The sequence below is a fragment of the Ranitomeya variabilis genome, chromosome 6 (genome assembly GCF_051348905.1).
Source record: "Ranitomeya variabilis isolate aRanVar5 chromosome 6, aRanVar5.hap1, whole genome shotgun sequence".
NCBI classification, from domain to species: domain Eukaryota; kingdom Metazoa; phylum Chordata; class Amphibia; order Anura; family Dendrobatidae; genus Ranitomeya; species Ranitomeya variabilis.
The window spans coordinates 105,853,094-105,871,973 of NC_135237.1; the positions used below are offsets into that span (position 1 = coordinate 105,853,094).

An 18,880-nucleotide genomic window follows, 5' to 3' on the forward strand; every position below is an offset into this window, starting at 1 on the left:
TATAATAACCTAGCGTCTTCTTAGAATAAAAAGCTAAGCAAGATGTCAATTTTCACTACAACTGCTCTTCAAATAACATTTATTTATAGCAATCTTTGCATTCAGTTTTAAGAATTAAGGATTTTTTTAATCATGCATGTTTTATGCTGAGGTCAGCTTTGTGATAAGCTGGGGGTAAAGGTTTTCATCTTTAGTAAAAAATATACACTAGATTGTAGTTAGTAAGAGAGTGTATCATTTGAATAATTTCATCTATTGCCAGAATTTGAATGCTAAATGTACTTTTTTAGGGGCACCCCACAACAAAGTCAACTGCTATGATTTAAAGTTAAACCAGGTGCACAAGAACCAAAACTTTTCATGTTCTACAAAATCTTCCTACATTGATTTAATAAATATTTTTTCTATTTTCATATCATAGCCTCATTAGTGGTTTTCAAAATCTCTTAATTTACCTTCATTTAACAAAATTGGTTTGTCAATGTAAAAAAAAAAAAAGCACCAGAAATTCAATTAGATTCCAATCCAATTATAATAATTTCTGTATTATTTGGTAAAAAAAAAATGGTGACAATTTTATTATAAAGCTTTGCTTACACAGCAAATGTGAATTTTTAAGCCAAAGCAGACTGTGGATAAAAATATAAATAAGGGGCTTTCCATTTTTAGTAAAGTGGACCTTAAACATTTTTTGTAATGCAAAAAAACAAAATCACATAATATTCCCTTTCCCCATAGCAAGTTTTGGATTTCCACGAACTGCTCTTGTCTCAATGTTTGGTGGCAACTGTGACATCACGTCAACAACTCACACTACCAATGTAGTTAATGACTCACCTCAGCGGCTTAGCTAATATGGATGCTGTGAACCTCTGAGCACAATTATACTCTAGCAGATAAGGGAGCTGACAACATGACAAACTTCTGCAAACAAAAGATTGAGACCAAAGCAATTGCAGCAGAGGCGTAGCTAGGGTTTTGGTTCAGGGGGGCAAAGCTTCTGAGTGGGCCCCTAACCAGGTAACCTTCATTACAATTCGGTGACGTGCCCAAATAGTGGAGGAGAACCTCAGCTGATGACCGCGCTATTACTGAAGATAATCTCTATGTAACCACCAACATGGATATTACTGCCATATGGTCAGTGGTAGATACCAGTTCTTCAGAACATACAAGAGATCACAGCACAGTTACAGATAGTGTCTTACCGCTGATGTTCTCTGATGGAATCATTCACTTTTCCCATCTTTTCCATATGGCACAGACCAACATGACAACTTCTTCCAGCCCAGACTCGTCTGCAGAGAATACAACAAAGACACATTTCACTTCTCATATTCCAGCCCCATCACCATCTATTTCCATCCTGCACAAACTCCTCACCCTGCTGATACCCCAATACTGAGCTGCTGCTGCCGTATGTGTCCCTATTACTGCACCTGCTGTGCGGTTCTCTGTGCCTTCTAAAGCAACCCTCTATAATATAGTAATGCCGGGTGCAAGTGCCCTAGAAACAGTGCCCACATTTTGCTCCCTAGAGAGTAATATTGCCATGTGTGCCCCTTTTATAGTCACAGTAACCAGAGATCCCCTATAACAAGAAGTGCCCACTTTACATTAAATAATGTTCCGAGTCTCCCCCCTGTGCAGCTCCCCTATACAGTATAATGCCCCCTCACTGTATAATACCATCCACACAGTATACTGACCCCTTAGTAGCCCCCAAACTTTTTGAAGGCTCCAACACTGTATTATGGCCTCTTCACTGTAATCTCCACACTGTATGATGGCCCACTATATGGTCTCCATATAGTATAATGCCCCAAATCATCCTAATTATAGTATAATGCACTCCCCATAGGTCTCCATATAGTATAATGCACTCCCCATAAGCCTCCATATAGTATAATGAACTCCCCATAGGACTCCATATAGTATAATGCACTCCCCATAGGACTCCATATAGTATATTGCACTCCCCATAGGTCTACTCTATAGCACAAGGCAGCACCCATAGGCAGACTCTATAGCACAAGACTGCACCCCCATAGGCAGACCCTGTAGTATAAGACAGCACCCTATAGGTAGACCCTGTAGTATAAGGCAGCACCCCACAGTCAGACCCTGTAGTATAAGACAGCACCCCATAGGCAGATCCTGTAGTAAAAGGCAGTACCCCATAGGCAGATTCTGAAGTGTAAGGCAGCACCCACATAGGCAGATCCTGAAGTATAAGGCAGCCCCCCTATGGGCAGATCCTGAAGTATAAGGTAGCCCCTATAGGCAGATCCTGAAGTATAAGGCAGCACCCCTATAGGCAGATCCTGAAGCATAAGGCAGCCCCCTATAGGCAGATCCTGAAGTATAAGGCAGCCCCCCTATAGGCAGATCCTGAAGTATAAGGCAGCCCCCCTATAGGCAGATCCTGAAGTATAAGGCAGCCCCCATAAAAAACAATAAATAAATACTCACCTCTCTTCCTCCTTGTTCCAGCGGTGCTCCGACCTCCCTCTCATCTTCTGACAGCAGGCACCAGGTGATGACATCATCGTGCCCACTGTCAGCGTCAGCATCGGTGATGCCAGATGCTGACAGGGGGATGACGGGAGAAGGAGCGCAGCGCAGCGATCTTTCCCTCATCAGTGCGGTGATGGGCGGGGGGCCCACTACTGGCACCGGCCCCCCTGGCCAGCTCAGAGGCCCCATAGCGGGCGGCAGAGCAGGGAGATCGATTCTCCCTGCTCCGCTGCAGAAGGTAACTGTACAGCCGATACAGTTACAGTAGTGTAGCTCCGGGTGGGCCCTCTCTGAGCTCTGGGCCCTGGGCGACGGCCCCGTCTGCCCCCCCGGTAGCTACGCTACTTAATTGCAGAGATCAGGTGCTGGACCAGGAGAGGATGAGTACTATCTCGTTTTGTTATGTCACAATACAGGAAACATTTGGGTCTACTTTTTTACAAATGAAAAATTTCTTTAAGTTTCAACATTAACTTCATACATTTTGTCTGTTTAGAATTATTTCTGCTAAAAACTCTAAATCATATAATTAACAGACACTGATGATCATTACTTCCCTGCTTTAGTCTTTCCTCCTTATTGTAAAAATGTAAAACTGACAATATTAGAACTACTAAAAGAAATTAGACCATGAAAAAAATCAAATTTAAAGCAACTATAATAGTAAAAGAGAAAGAAATCAAAGTAATAGTTTTGAAATTATTAATTTGAATGATGCCAGAACACCTTAAAAGTACAAAGCTATGTTAATAAGTGAATAAAAATACAGCCATGATTTGTAATATAAATAAACTTTTTAGAAATTAAAATCAACACATTTGAAAAGAAAAAAACATTTTATTTTTCTTTATTTTTTTTTTATTATTTTTTTTACAATGCTTCCATTGCTGCCTATGACGTTGGCATATGCCCACAAAAGGACAACCTGGTACGCACCAAGGAATGAATTCCAAATGTTAGTCTTTATCTCTCCACTTTATACTAAAAGGACCTATCATTTTCTTTAAGCATCTGCATCCTGTTCTTACAATCATCAGGGTTGACATTAAGCAATTCAATTTCAAATTTCATTACTTTGTTTTTGGATTCTTTTTTAAAAAATGTCTCTCAACTCTAATAACCATTAATTATTATTTTTCAGTTAAATTAAAAAAAGAATCTTACATTTTGCAGAGTATACTTTTTACATTTTGTATTTTTTCAATTTTTGTTTTCAAATTTTTAAAAAGATTTAATTCATGCGTAGAACAACATTAATACCTGAAGTAATGCATAGTTATCAAAAATTATATTTCAAATTTCTTAAATCAATATTTTCCAATGATCATAGTTTATAAAATATCTACTATTCCACAAATACTAATAAAAAATGTGCTAATATCAAACTAAATAACCATTAATTATAAATATAATATAAATTAGGGATTGTAAAATGAACTATCATATTATGTTTAAAATAATAAGATAAATTACTTTTATTTGTCAGGGTAATGTCAGCTACACACGTGGTCAAAATTGTTGGTACCCCTCGCTTAATGACAGAAAAACCCACAATGTCACAGAAATAACTTGAATCTGACAAAAGTAATAATACATAAAAGATCTATGAACATGAACAAATGACTTTTCAACCATGCTTCCCCAGAATTAAAAAAAAATACTCATGAAATAGACCTGGACAGAAATGATGGTATCCCTGAAAATAATGTGACAAAAGGAACATGATAAATCAAGGTGTATCCACTAACTAGCATCACAGATGTCTACAATCTTGGAATCAGTGAGTGGGTCTATATATAGGGCTACAGATACTCACTGTGCTGTTTGGTGACATGGTGTGTATCACACTCAACATGGACCAGAGGAAGCAAAGGAAAGAGTTGTCTCAGGAGATTAGAAAGAGAATTATAGACAAACATGTTAAAGGTAAAAGTTATAAGACCATCTTGATGTTCCCGTGACTACAGTTGCATATATTATTCAGAAATTTAAGATCCATGGGACTGTAGCCAACCTCCCTGGACGTGGCCGCAGGAGGAAAATTAATGAAAAATCAAAGAGAAGTATAATACGAATGGTAACAAAAGATCCCAGAAAAACTTCTAAACAGGTTAAAGGTGATCTTCAAGCACAAGGAACATCAGTGTCAGATCGCACCATCTGTCGTTGTATGAGCCAAAGTCGACTTCATGGGAGACGACCAAGGAGGACACCATTGTTGAAAAAAAATCATAAAAAAGCCAGACTGGAATTTGCCAATCTACATGTTGACAAGCCACAAAGCTTCAGGGATAATATCATATGGACAGATTAGACAAAATGGAACTTTTTGGCAAGGCACATCAGCTCTAGGTTTACAGATGGAAAAATGAAGCATATGAAGAAAAACACTGTCCCTACTATGAAACATGGAGGAGGCTCTATTATGTTCTGGGGCTGCTTTGCTGCATCTGGCACAGGGTGTTTATAATCTGTGCAGGGTACAATGAAATCTCAAGACTATCAAGGGATTCTAGAGAGAAATGTGCTGCCCAGTGTCAGAAAGCTTGGTCTCAGTCGCAGGTAATGGGTCTTGCAAAACACCCAGCTAAAAGCACCCAAGAATGGCTAAGAGGAAAACATTGGACTATTCTGAAGTGGCCTTCTATGAGTCCTGACCTAAATCCTATTGAGCATCTTTGGAAAGAGCTGAAACATGCTGTCTGGAAAAGGCAACCTTCAAACACGAGACAACTGGAGCAGTTTGCTCTTGAGGAGTGGGCCAAAATACCTGTTGAGAGGTGCAGACGTCTCATTGACAGTTACAGGAATAGTTTGTTTGCAGTGATTGCCTCAAAAGATTTTGCGACAAAGTAGTAAGTTAAGAGTACCATCATTTCTGTCCAGGCCTATTTCATGAGTTTTAATTTGTTTAATTCTATGGAAGCATGGTTGAAAAGCAATGTCTAATTCTAATTTGCTAATTTTCATAGATTTTTTATTTTTTACTACTTTTGTCAGATTAAAGTTATTTCTGTGACTATTATGGGTTTTTCTGCCATTAAGCGAGGGGTACTGTAAAGATTATAAGGGATAACTCAGGAGACTCTTTGCATGGAACAAGACAACTACAGGACACAGTTTTCCAAGTGGTAAAGTCTATATTATCACATGGTGATTCAAACAGGTGCAGAGAGAAACTCAAGTCCACAACACTTGGTGTGAATATTAAATGCAGCTTAGCAGTCCATAGGGAACTTCAGAGAAAAATGCAATCACGCAGAAAGTCTATGAAGCACAATTATTCTTGAGGATACTTGACACGAATAAGTCCTTGTCTTAGTCCAAACACAGATAGATATGCTTATAAGGCAGTTCAAATATTATCTTAGCACAACCAGGGAGTCTCAGGTTCAAGCAGAGCAGCAACAGCTTACATGTCCAGCAAATGCAGATGGAAACAAGCACAAGCAGCCAGATGGAGGATTACTGGAAACCGATGTATGCAGCAGAAACTCAGAGCTGAGTAGCAGGATCTCCACACAGGTTCACAGGAGCAGGTGCAGGTGCAGGTGCAAAGCCAGGGAGTCGTCAGGAGCTGGATGCAAGGCAGAATACTCTAGCACAGACTAAAGTCTGGGGTGGAGTTATATAGCAGGAAGACACAGTGCACATGAGACCAATGATGCCATCTTGGAAAAGGACAGTAATGCACAAAAGGTAATCAAAATGTTCAGAGTCCTGACATTACTCCCTCCTTAGAAGTGGCCTCAGGATGATCCTGGACCTCGTTTCTCACAGAATCTCTGATGAAAACGAGAGATCTTCTGTTGGGCATTGATGTTTTCCACAGGTTCCCAAGAGTCTTCCTCAGGGTGATATCTGTTATGACCCCAATGGCAGAGGGTCTCAGGAAACAATACCAAGTCTGCAAACACAAAAAACCAGCTCATAGGGCAGTGGTAACTGGGCTGACCATATATCTAATCCTAGCACCACAAATAGAAGTAGCCGGGGAATGTGCCTACGTTGGTTCTAGACGTCTCGCGCCAGCCGGAGAACTAACTAACCCTAGAAGGGAAAAGAAAGACCTTTCTTGCCTCCAGAGAAAAGACCCCAAAAGTTGGATACAAGCCCCCAACAAATAATAACGGTGAGGTAAGAGGAAAAGACAAACATAAGAATGAGCTAGGTATTTAGCAAAGAGAGGCCCACTAGCTAATAGCAGAATACAGCAAGATGACTTATATGGTCAGCAAAAACCCTATTAAAATATCCATGCTGGATAATCAAGAACCCCCGAACCGTCTAACGGCCGGGGGGAGAACACCAGCCCCCTAGAGCTTCCAGCAAGGTCAGAAATCACATTTAGTATAAGCTGGACAAAAATAGTAGCAAAGCAAGAAACTCAAAAAACAAAGAAGCAAGACTTAGCTTAATTTTGCAAGAGCAAGGACCAGCAGACAGGAGCAACAGAAGGATCTGATTACAACGATGCCAGGCACTGGACTAAGGATCCAGGAAGTTAATATAGCGACACCCCTGGACTAACGACCCAGGTGAGTGCCAAACAGAAAAAAGACAATCCCAGAGTCATACCACTAGTGACCACAAGAGGGAGCCAAAAAGTCTAATTCACAACAGATATCCCTGCCATCTTATAAGATATTGGAGCAGATTCCTGCGAATCCTGGAATCAATAATTTCCTCCACCACAAATTGTTCTTGCCCATCAATCACCACAGGCTGCGGAGGTGGCACAACACGTCCCTGGAAGGTATTAGGAGATACAGGCTTTAGTAAAGATACATGAAAAACTGGGTGTACCTTCATAGTCCTAGGCAGCTTCAGACAGCAGGCCACAGAGCTCACAATACCGTTGATCTTGAAAGGACCAATGAATTTCTGTCCAAGTTTTTGTGAAGGAACATTTAACTTCAGCTTCTTAGTTGATAACCACACGGAATCTCCTACCTTGAACATGGGTGCAGGTTTACGGAATCTATCAGCCGATCTCTTGTAACGTTCTTGAGCCATGGTCAGGGATTCCTTCAGAACCTCCAGATTTTGCCTCATCTCAGTAAGCCTTTCCTCAACTGCTGGAACCGGAGAATAAATCGGAGACCTAGGTAAGATACATGGATGATAACCCAGATTGGTAAAGAAAGGAGTGAACATAGTGGAGGCGCTCTGAGAATTGTATGAAAATTTGGCTAACGGCAGTAATTCCAATCAATCATGGAACAAGACAACTACAGGACACTGTTTTATAAGTGGTAAAGTCTATATTATCACACGGTGATTCAAACAGGTGCAGAGAGAAACTCAAGTCCACAACACTTGGTGTAAATATTAATCGCAGCTTAGCAGTCTATAGGGAACTTCAGAGGAAAATGCAATCACCCAGAAAGTCTATGAAGCACAATTATTCTTGAGGATACTTGACACGAATAAGTCCTTGTCTTAGTCCAAACAGAGATAGATATGCTTATAAGGCAGTTCAAATAATATCGTAGCACAACCAGGGAGGCCTGGTTAATAGTCTCAGGTTTAAGCAGAGCAGCAACAGCTTACAAGTCCAGCAAATGCAGATGGAAACAAACACAAGCAGCCAGATGGAGGATTACTGGAAACCGATGTATGCAGCAGAAACTCAGAGCTGAGTAGCAGATCTCCACACAGGTTCACAGGAGCAGGTACAGGTGCAGGTGCAAAGCCAGGGAGTCATCAGGAGCTGGATGCAAGGCAGTATACTCTAGCACAGACTAAAGGCTAGGGTGGAGTTATATAGCAGGAAGACACAGTGCACATGAGACCAAAGACGCCATCTTGGAAAAGGGCAGTAAAGCACAAAAGGTAATCAAAATGTTCAGAGTCCTGACAGGTACCAACAATTTTCACCACGTGTGTACATAGTGCTATTTCAATTTGTAAGGGAACCCAAGAGAATACAAATGTCACACAAAGTTAGGAATATGTCTCAGTCCATATTATTTTTCAATTACCAAGGAATACATCAAATATGGAGTTACCCTATATCTCAGAGTCAGGAAAATTGTATAAAAGATCTTAAAACTATTTTAGTGTACATAAAACATTTTATATTTAAGTCAAAGTCAGATTGTACTTAAAAAATGTTCTAAACTCAGCTAAATGAAGATAAATAGGCATTTTGTTGTATGTATGCTATTATTTAGTAGCATGTATACAGGCTTTATAGAGGGTTCCAATCACACCTTGTTTTGTCTCTTTTTTGTTACTCCATTGTTAGTTGCTTCTCGTCTCATGTCATTTCATTATGCTGTCTCTACAACTCCTTGTTTGTTCCACGTTATTTAGATACCCCTTAATTGCTAATGTAAGGCTCTGTTCACATTACCTTCCTGGTTCACATGGTTGAATTTATAATGGTGTCTGTCACGTTTCTGTCTTGGTTATTGTATTTTAGATGGCAGGAATAAGGCTATATTTGCCTTCAAAGATATCAGAAATAATTATATACTCAGAAAAAACAGTCTAAGCAGTATACAGTATACTTTTAAAATTAATGATTGAATATACTTTTCAAAGTATAGTTAAATAAAGTCTCATAACATATATAACAAGAAATCAGTAATATCAGTAATAACCAAGCTTTATTACTATCATAGGGTATTATTTGTCCATTGTTGAACTTTTGTTGTTCATTGTTTCTATTAAGAGAAAACTTTTCATTTTTTTGTGTCAATTTACCATTACAATTGTTGTTTTTGTTGATTTTTCATCACACAGCTAGTTGCAGGATTATAAGGACACTTGACTGGAGAGATCATGCAGTCACATTTTAACGTGATTATTGTAATTACTCTGTAGGTTTCTCTTGTTCACCTTTTGAAAACCATCAGATTATTACGGCTACTACGTCTTCTCCAGAAGTTGGATCGCTATTCCCAACACAGCACTATTGTCCTTACTTTATTAATGTCCATGTTTGCCCTTCTGGCTCATTGGATGGCTTGCATTTGGTATGTCATCGGCAGAATGGAAATGGAAGAAAATAACCCCCTTACTTGGGATATAGGTAAGACTCATTCCACTATAAATGTATCATATCTTTGAATTGATAACTTAATTTAATAACTATACTATTTCAATTCAAATATAATAAAGGGAATTTGTCATCATCCTCTATGAGAAAAATAATTGTTATTTTTACAGTACATATATACTGGCACATCTAAGCAAGATGACAAAATGTTTATATTTTATTGAACTTACAAATTGTAGTAAACTTACAGTATTTTTCACCTTCTCAACTAATTTTGAAGTAGAGATTTGATGTAGCATAATTAGAATTTGCCAGATCGCATGGAAAATTGATTTGCAGAGAATTTATTCTCCAGACCCCAGAACATTATAGTTCTAGTATGTAAAACAAAAAATACTTATACTCACCTTATCATTCACCTCTCCAACCTTTCTGCTCCTGTCCATCCCCCATCAAATCCTTGTCACATCTTCTTTTCACCGCCACGAGTGCTGAAATCCTGGGCCTCTTCTCGCATGTTCAGTACTGTACCATGCCACATTACAGCTGGAAGCCCCAGCCTAGCATGTAGAGGCCAGAGATTTCAGCTCTTGTGGCAACAGGAAGAAGATGTGTTGAGGACTGGACAAGGGACAGTGAGGAGAATTCAGGCCAGAGCAGACAGTGGTAAAGTGCATATAATTTTGTTGCCATTTTTAACATTTTGATGGCCCTTTATGGTTTAGGTTAATGTTGGCCATCCAGTTGCCATTTTGTGAAATCCATGTAAAAGTTGATGATAAATCAATCTGCATTTTGATTAATGCAGATTTTTGTAAAATTTGAGTAGAATTTATAGCCACTTTAATTTATTTGCTCATCTCTAATTGTAAGCACACAATCACATTAAGTCAACTTGAACACCTTACTAAAGAATATAAAGGCACTAGAGATGAGAGGATCGTTTGAATTTCAAATTTGCCAGCTTTATCAAACTTTCCTCCAAAATTTATTTCCTGCAATTTAATTTGTGTGGATCTCAATATTTGAAAGGGAAGGAGAGACAGAGGGAGAGAAAGAGAGACATTGAGAGAGAGACCACAAAAATAATGCATGTCATTTCAATAAGATCTGTCTTACTGGTGCATCTAGAAATAGAATCTTGGTCTGTCATACATATCCCCAGTCGTGTACCCAACTGTACTAAAGATCTTCAAAGGCCCAGTGGTGTACTAACCAACACTGCAAAAGGTATGATAATCCACTTGAAAATCTAGTATGTTATGTTATAGCTTTTGGGCATTAACAGGAAGCCCACTAAGCCAAGCAAAATTTAGTGTGAGAAATAAAGCCAGTAAAGTTTTATTTTTTCTTTGCGAATCAAATCTAAAATTGTCTGAATTTGGGTGGAACCACGAATTTCAGGAAATTTGTCTGGACCTTCGATTCTCCACAGATTGATCAGCTCATCTCTAAAAGCCACCTAAAGTTATTTTAAAAACTTCTGCTGTAGCGCAGATAAAGGTCTTACCCTTTCAAGAAATTAATTGCATTTTCTCCGTAGTATGTTGAAATGCATAGTGCCTCATTTATGCAATCGGTGTGATATAAAATTTGTCCACATTGTCTTTAGTAAACAATACTGCAGCTTTATTTTACCAGAGTGGTCCAAGAACTGGAAGCTGAGCTTTGTTTTCTTGAGCATGGTCAATGAAGCCAGGGTAACTGTATACAATCATCTGTCCTCAATTTACACAACTGCTAATAAGTATCAGTCACTAGAAGAAACAGGTGCACCACTATCACTGATATATCAATTAATAATACAAAACGGGGTGCATAACCTAGTCAGTAAAAAGTTTATCAGAATAAGCAAAGAGAAAGACTAGACTAATAAGGTATGCACATCCACAGTATAATGACAAAAAATAGAACAATCTTTATTCACACCTCAAACAAGACAATATTAAAAACCATTAAAAGAACATATATACATGACCAGTAAACCAACACCCCTCCAGGCTGTATAGGCCATAAAAATGTAACCATGCACAGATGGCATAAAGAGCTAGCTATCGATATAAACATGTGTATAATGGGTTATAACCCCTGAAAATGTTCCCACAATACTATGCTGGAAAACAATTACATAGCAGCCCATAGACAGAAAACAGTAGTAAGGCACAATGGAATACCAATATGCTGACCAGCCCAGTAAGGAAAACATATAATAATGTATAATAAATCCCACTTCTCCGGTAGGTAACCCTGTTGATATGGGAATAATTTCCCACAATATCAAAATCCCATACAAACAAATAGCCACAAGGGAGAAGAGAATATGTCAAGAATGACAATTACATAGCAAACCTGGGAAAAACCAGAGCATACATCCTGACAAACAATCACTAAACGTGATGCAGAATGTTACAAAGAGGCTGAAATAGCCTATGGGCTGTCCATAGTTTTAAGTATAATACCAGCGCTTGGAGCAATGGTTAAAGCCAGGTGGACTTTTAAGATTCCAAGATGGAGGAGGGGTGAGGTGAAGGCCTATATCTATATATCTATAGCTAGCTCTTTATGCCATCTGTGCATGGTTACATTTTTATGGCCTATACAGCCTGGAGCGGTGTTGGTTTACTGGTCATGTACAGTGCCTACAAGTAGTATTCAACCCCCTGCAGATTTAGCAGGTTTACACATTTGGAATTAACTTGGCATTGTGACATTTGGACTGTAGATCAGCCTGGAAGTGTGAAATGCACTGCAGCAAAAAATAATGTTATTTCTTTGTTTGTTTTTAAATTGTGAAAAGTCTTTTCAGAGGGTCATTTATTATTCAACCCCTCAACCCACCAGAATTCTGTTTGGTTCCCCTAAAGTATTAAGAAGTAGTTCAGGCACAAAGAACAATGAGCTTCACATGTTTGGATTAATTATCTCTTTTTCCAGCCTTTTCTGACTATTTAAGACCCTCCCCAAACTTGTGAACAGCACTCATACATGGTCAACATGGGAAAGACAAAGGAGCATTCCAAGGCCATCAGAGACAAGATCGTGGAGGGTCACAAGGCTGGCAAGGGGTACAAAACCCTTTCCAAGGAGTTGGGCCTACCTGTCTCCACTGTTGGGAGCATCATCCAGAAGTGGAAGGCTTATGAAACTACTGTTAGCCTTCCACGGCCTGGACAGCCTTTGAAAGTTTCCTCCCGTGCCGAGGCCAGGCTTGTCCGAAGAGTCAAGGCTAACCCAAGGACAACAAGGAAGGAGCTCCGGGAAGATCTCATGGCAGTGGGGACATTGGTTTCAGTCAATACCATAAGTAATGTACTCCACCGCAATGGTCTCCGTTCCAGACGAGCCCGTAAGGTAACTTTACTTTCAAAGCGTCATGTCAAGGCTCGTCTACAGTTTACTCATGATAACTTGGAGGACTCTGAGACTGACTGGTTCAAGGTTCTCTGGTCTGATGAGACCAAGATCGAGATCTTTGGTGCCAACCACATACGTGACGTTTGGAGACTGGATGGCACTGCATACGACCCCAAGAATACCATCCCTACAGTCAAGCATGGTGGTGGCAGCATCATGCTGTGGGGCTGTTTCTCAGCCAAGGGGCCTGGCCATCTGGTCCGCATCCATGGGAAGATGGATAGCACGGCCTACCTGGAGATTTTGGCCAAGAACCTCCGCTCCTCCATCAAGGATCTTAAGATGGGTCATCATTTCATCTTCCAACAAGACAACGACCCAAAGCACACAGCCAAGAAAACCAAGGCCTGGTTCAAGAGGCTAAAAATCAAGGTGTTGCAGTGGCCTAGTCAGTCTCCTGACCTTAACCCAATTGAAAACTTGTGGAAGGAGCTCAAGATTAAAGTCCACATGAGACACCCAAAGAACCTAGATAACTTGGAGAAGATCTGCATGGAGGAGTGGGCCAAGATAACTCCAGAGACCTGTGCCGGCCTGATCAGGTCTTATAAAAGACGATTATTAGCTGTAATTGCAAACAAAGGTTATTCCACAAAATATTAAACCTAGGGGTTGAATAATAATTGACCCACACTTTTATGTTTAAAATTTATAAAAATTTAACTGAGCAACAAAACTTTTTGGTTTGTAAGATTTATGCATCTGTTAATAAATCCTGCTCTTGTTTGAAGGCTCTAACTTATTTGCATCTTATTAAACCTGCAGGGGGCTGAATACTACTTGTAGGCATTGTATATATGTTCTTTTAAAGGTGCGGTCTCCCATTCTTCTCCAGTGGAGTCTGCTCAGCGGAGACGTTGGTCTCAGCGTCTAGCTCAGGCTGATACTTGACGACTGGTTACTACTGCCCTTCCAGGCTCTGTCCTTGTAGCCAGCAATGTTCAGCAGCGAGCAGGTCTTTCTGGGACTAAGTCCTGCTTTTCACATATTGAGCATGCCCAGGGTAAGATCTCTCATTGGAGATCAAGGGTCCCATGCTTAGAAGCTGCAGCAAATCCCATTGGTCCTTTAGGAAGGTCCTGAAGGTGCTCAACTTCTGTGGCAGCCTCCCATTGGTCCTTCTGGGAAGGTTCTGCACTTGCTGCAGCTGTAACCCAAGTCTGGATGGTTGGTGGTGTCCGCCAGTGCAGCACTGCTCGCACTCTTGTGCTTTAATTTACTATTATTTTTATAGTCTTACACCCAGTAGCGGTGTCGAGCGCAAGTGGTCCAGACGCACTCTTTGTGCGGTACCGTGACCCTGTGATGCAACAGGGTTCGCTTGCTTCACACAGGGTGAAGTTAACCCATGTGTGTATCCTCATTGTACCGCCATATAGTCCATCATTACTCAGCAGCAGGTTCCATCTCTGCACGGTGGACCCCGGGCTGCGAACGCACCTTACACCATCTCTCTAATTATTTGGTGCATTCCGCTAGCCCTAACATTGTGTTTCCACTGCCATGCGCCCAAACAGTGGTTTACCCCTATACATGGGGTATCAGCGTACTCAGCACAAATTGATCAACAACATTTGGGGTTCAATTTCTCCTGTTACCCTTGGGAAAAATATAAATTGGGGGTGAAAAAATCATTTTTGTGAAAAAATATGATTTTTTATTTTTAAGGCTCTACATTATAATCTTCTCTGAAGCACTTGGAGGTTCAAAGTGCTCACCACACATCTAGATAAGTTCCTTAGGGGATCTACTTTCCATAATGGTGTCACTTGTGGGGGGTTTACACTATTTAGGCACATCAGGGGCTCTCCAAACGCGCAATGGCGTCCTATCTCATTTCCAGCCAATTTTGCATTGAAAAGTCAAATGGCGCTCCTTCCCTTCTGAGCTCTGCCATGCACCCAAACAATGGTTTACCCCCATATATGGGGTATTGGCGTACTCAGGACAAATTGTGCAACAACTTTTGTGGTCCAATTTCAGATTTTTTTTGTAATTTGCTCAGCGTTAATTCAGGAAACTGGATGCCATCTCACCTTAATTTAGTTGATAAATAGAGGACCGTCAATACATAAAAAAAACAATTAATACTCACTTCACTGTTCACCTCTCTGACCATCTTTGCTGCTTACTCTTCCCTTTACGATCCTTGGTGCATCTTTTTACCGCCACTGCACGCTGCATCTTCATGTTAGGTCAGGACTTCACAATAGACCCCATTCAGGGTTGTTTTGAGCCTAGCCACAGCGTGAAAACCCATCCTAGAGTGCTTGACTAGGCCTGAGAGATGTGTGTTGGAATGTTATGGTGACACTCGATGTCACGGCATGTGCCGCAACCTTATGACGTACAATCTAGGGAGGACTTCTGGATCCAAGAGCATTATAAGGGCTTGTTCACACGATCCTTTTTTCGCTGCGGATTTTTCAGGTCCTGATTTGTGAAAACCGCAGTGCAAAACCTGCGGTGGTTTTCACTGCGGTTTTCAGTCCTTTTTCTACTGCGGATTCCACTGCGGGTTTCCAGCTGCATTTTCCTATTGGTGCAGGTGGAAACCCGCTGCGGAATCCGCAGAAAGAATTGACATGGTACTTCTTTTTTTCCGCTGAAAATCCGCGCTGATTTTCATGCCGAAAAAAGGATAGTGGGCACAGCGGATTTCGTTTTCCATAGGGTAACATTGTACTGTACCCTGCATGGAAAACGTCTGCGGATCCGCAGCTGCAAATCCGCTGCGGATCCGCAGCGAAAAAAGGATCGTGTGAACATAGCCTAAGGGTCATTCATTTCACTAAGGAAAAAAATAGCTCCAAATCAAATTTCCATGTAAAATGTGCACAATATGGCAAATTCAGATTTTATCACACCTGCTCATTTCTAGTTTGCATAACTATACAGTAGGCCACAAGCTCACACTAACCTTGTGCAATTCCTAGTTTCAGCTGTGAGATGTTGATCTTGATTAGCATTGCAATGTGCCAACATTTTAGGATAGTGTAATAGTTGGAATCACAGAGAATGGGGTGGTTGCTCAGTACTTAAGACCATGTTAAATAAGCATATATACACTCACCGGCCACTTTATTAGGTACACCATGCTAGTAACGGGTTGGACCCCCTTTTGCCTTCAGAACTGCCTCAATTCTTCGTGGCATAGATTCAACAAGGTGCTGGAAGCATTCCTCAGAGATTTTGGTCCATATTGACATGATGGCATCACACAGTTGCCGCAGATTTGTCGGCTGCACATCCCAAAGATGCTCCATACAAGGCAGGATGGATCCATGCTTTCATGTTGTTTACGCCAAATTCTGACCCTACCATCCGAATGTCGCAGCAGAAATCGAGACTCATCAGACCAAGCAACGTTTTTCCAATCTTCTACTGTCCAATTTCGATGAGCTTGTACAAATTGTAGCCTCAGTTTCCTGTTCTTAGCTGAAAGGAGTGGTACCCGGTGTGGTCTTCTGCTGCTGTAGCCCATCTGCCTCAAAGTTCGACGCACTGTGCGTTCAGAGATGCTCTTAGGCCTACCTTGGTTGTAACGGGTGGCGATTTGAGTCACTGTTGCCTTTCTATCAGCTCGAACCAGTCTGCCCATTCTCCTCTGACCTCTGGCATCAACAAGGCATTTCCGCCCACAGAACTGCCGCTCACTGGATTTTTTTTCTTTTTCGGACCATTCTCTGTAAACCCTAGAGATGGTTGTGCGTGAAAATCCCAGTAGATCAGCAGTTTCTGAAATACTCAGACCAGCCCTTCTGGCACCAACAACCATGCCACGTTCAAAGGCACTCAAATCACCTTTCTTCCCCATACTGATGCTCGGTTTGAACTGCAGGAGATTGTCTTGACCATGTCTACATGCCTAAATGCACTGAGTTGCCGCCATGTGATTGGCTGATTAGAAATTAAGTGTTAACAAGAAGTTGGACAGGTGTACCTAATAAAGTGGCCGGTGAGTGTAGATTTGAAGTATTGCATTCCCATTTGATGTTTGGCATTCTGGCCTTCTAGTGAATAGTAATTAGAAGACAAGAACAATAACTGTTTTTATCAGTGCACATTTTTATTTAGTTTGTTTCTAAAAGAATATTTTGCTGCATCATTTTGAATAATACCTTACAATATTTGATTCTGTAAATGTGGCAAATATTTACTGAGCTTAAAGGAGTTATCTCACATCAGACACTTATGGCATATCCATAACATGTCTAATAGTTGTGGGTTTCACCTATCTATAGATCAAGGGTCCCTTGGTCCCCCCAGCACTTAGTGTGACCTACGTCAGTGCAGGAGAAATAGCTGACCATGCACCAATTCTCTATATTTTTCACTATGGGAGTTCCAAATACAGCAAATCACACTTTGTTGATTACATTTGGATCTCCTCTATCAATGAATGGAGTCAGTACATATGCTGCCATTTTTCTTATCACTACTGCTGAGCACCAGCTGGAATAAGAGATCCATGGATTCCTGTTCTAGATACTGCATAAAGGTACCTTCACACTAAACGATTTACCAACGATCACGACCAGCGATACGACCTGGCCGTGATCGTTGGTAAGTCGTTGTGTGGTCGCTGGGGAGCTGTCACACAGACAGCTCTCCAGCAACCAACGATGCCGAAGTCCCCGGGTAACCAGGGTAAACATCGGGTTACTAAGCGCAGGGCCGTGCTTAGTAACCCGATGTTTACCCTGGTTACCATCGTAACTGTACAAAAAGCAAACAGTACATACTCACATTCCGGTGTCACGTCCCTCGCCGTCTGCTTCCCGCACTGACTGTGAGTGCCGGCCGTAAAGTAAAAGCAGAGCGCAGCGGTGACGTCACCGCTGTGGTCTGCTTTTACTTTACGGCCGGCACTCACAGTCAGTGCGGGAAGCTCTGAGCAGCAGCGCGGACGCCGGGGGGCGTGACAGACATCAGAGGGTGAGTATGTACTGGTTTTTTTTTTACTTTTACAATGGTAACCAGGGTAAATATCGGGTTACTAAGCGCGGCCCTGCGCTTAGTAACCCGATATTTACCCTGGTTACCATTGTAAAACATTGCTGGCATCGTTGCTTTTGCTGTCAAACACAACGATACACGCCGATCTGACGACCAAATAAAGTTCTGGACTTTCAGCAACGACCAGCGATATCACAGCGGGATCCAGATCGCTGCTGCCTGTCAAACACAACGATATCGCTATCCAGGACACTGCAACGTCACGGATCGCAATCGTTATCGTTGTTAAGTCGCTTAGTGTGAAAGTACCTTAAGTCTCAATCCCAGAGGAGAGACCTGCATTTCTTAGACATTTATTGCATATTCTGTGGATATGATTTAAATACTCTGTCATTAGCAACCCTTTTAAAGGAGAAATAAAAGAACAAAATATTGAACCTTTTTTTACTTCACTCATGTCTAAGATTATTTTTCTTGTCAATTTCATAGTACACATATAGTACGCTGTAATAAAATTACTTAGTAATATTGTAATTCTATACACTAAATCAATTTGCATATTATTTCATGGGTCTAGTACACTGATAAAATTGTAGTAATTTAGGAAACCAAAAATTAACTGCTGGTTGTGTCTGCTGCTTATATAAACATTGAGGTATGCACTTCATATTAGTACATAATCTATTTAAAAAATTGATGCTGACTAGTGGATGCTCGGGTTTGTTGGATTCAATCAAACTTCAGTCCAAAGTTCAGTTTGGTTCGGGTACCAAAACTCTACCCAAACTTGAACCTGAACCCCATAGAAGTCAATGGGGACTCAAACTTTGGTGCTGTAAAATTGTCATAGTAAAAGTTAGGAGGCAGCCAAAGTAAGATAACCCTCACAGAATCTCTCTCTCCAGAAACTCCGAACACTTAAATGGACTACACGGAGAAATCTATGTTCAGATTTCAGCACTGTGTCCAGGATGAACGCCAAAC

At 40.8% G+C, this 18,880-nt stretch overlaps 1 protein-coding gene across 2 annotated transcripts in view; it reads left to right on the forward strand.

Annotated features, from left to right (window-relative positions):
* KCNH8 (potassium voltage-gated channel subfamily H member 8) overlaps positions 1–18,880 on the forward strand; it is a 728,911-nt gene that overhangs the window by 460,149 nt on the left and 249,882 nt on the right. For both annotated transcript variants that reach the window (XM_077268880.1, XM_077268882.1), the window contains exon 7: positions 9,349–9,556. In XM_077268880.1, the coding sequence (XP_077124995.1) occupies positions 9,349–9,556 (208 nt within the window). The remainder of the gene's footprint in view (positions 1–9,348; positions 9,557–18,880) is intronic.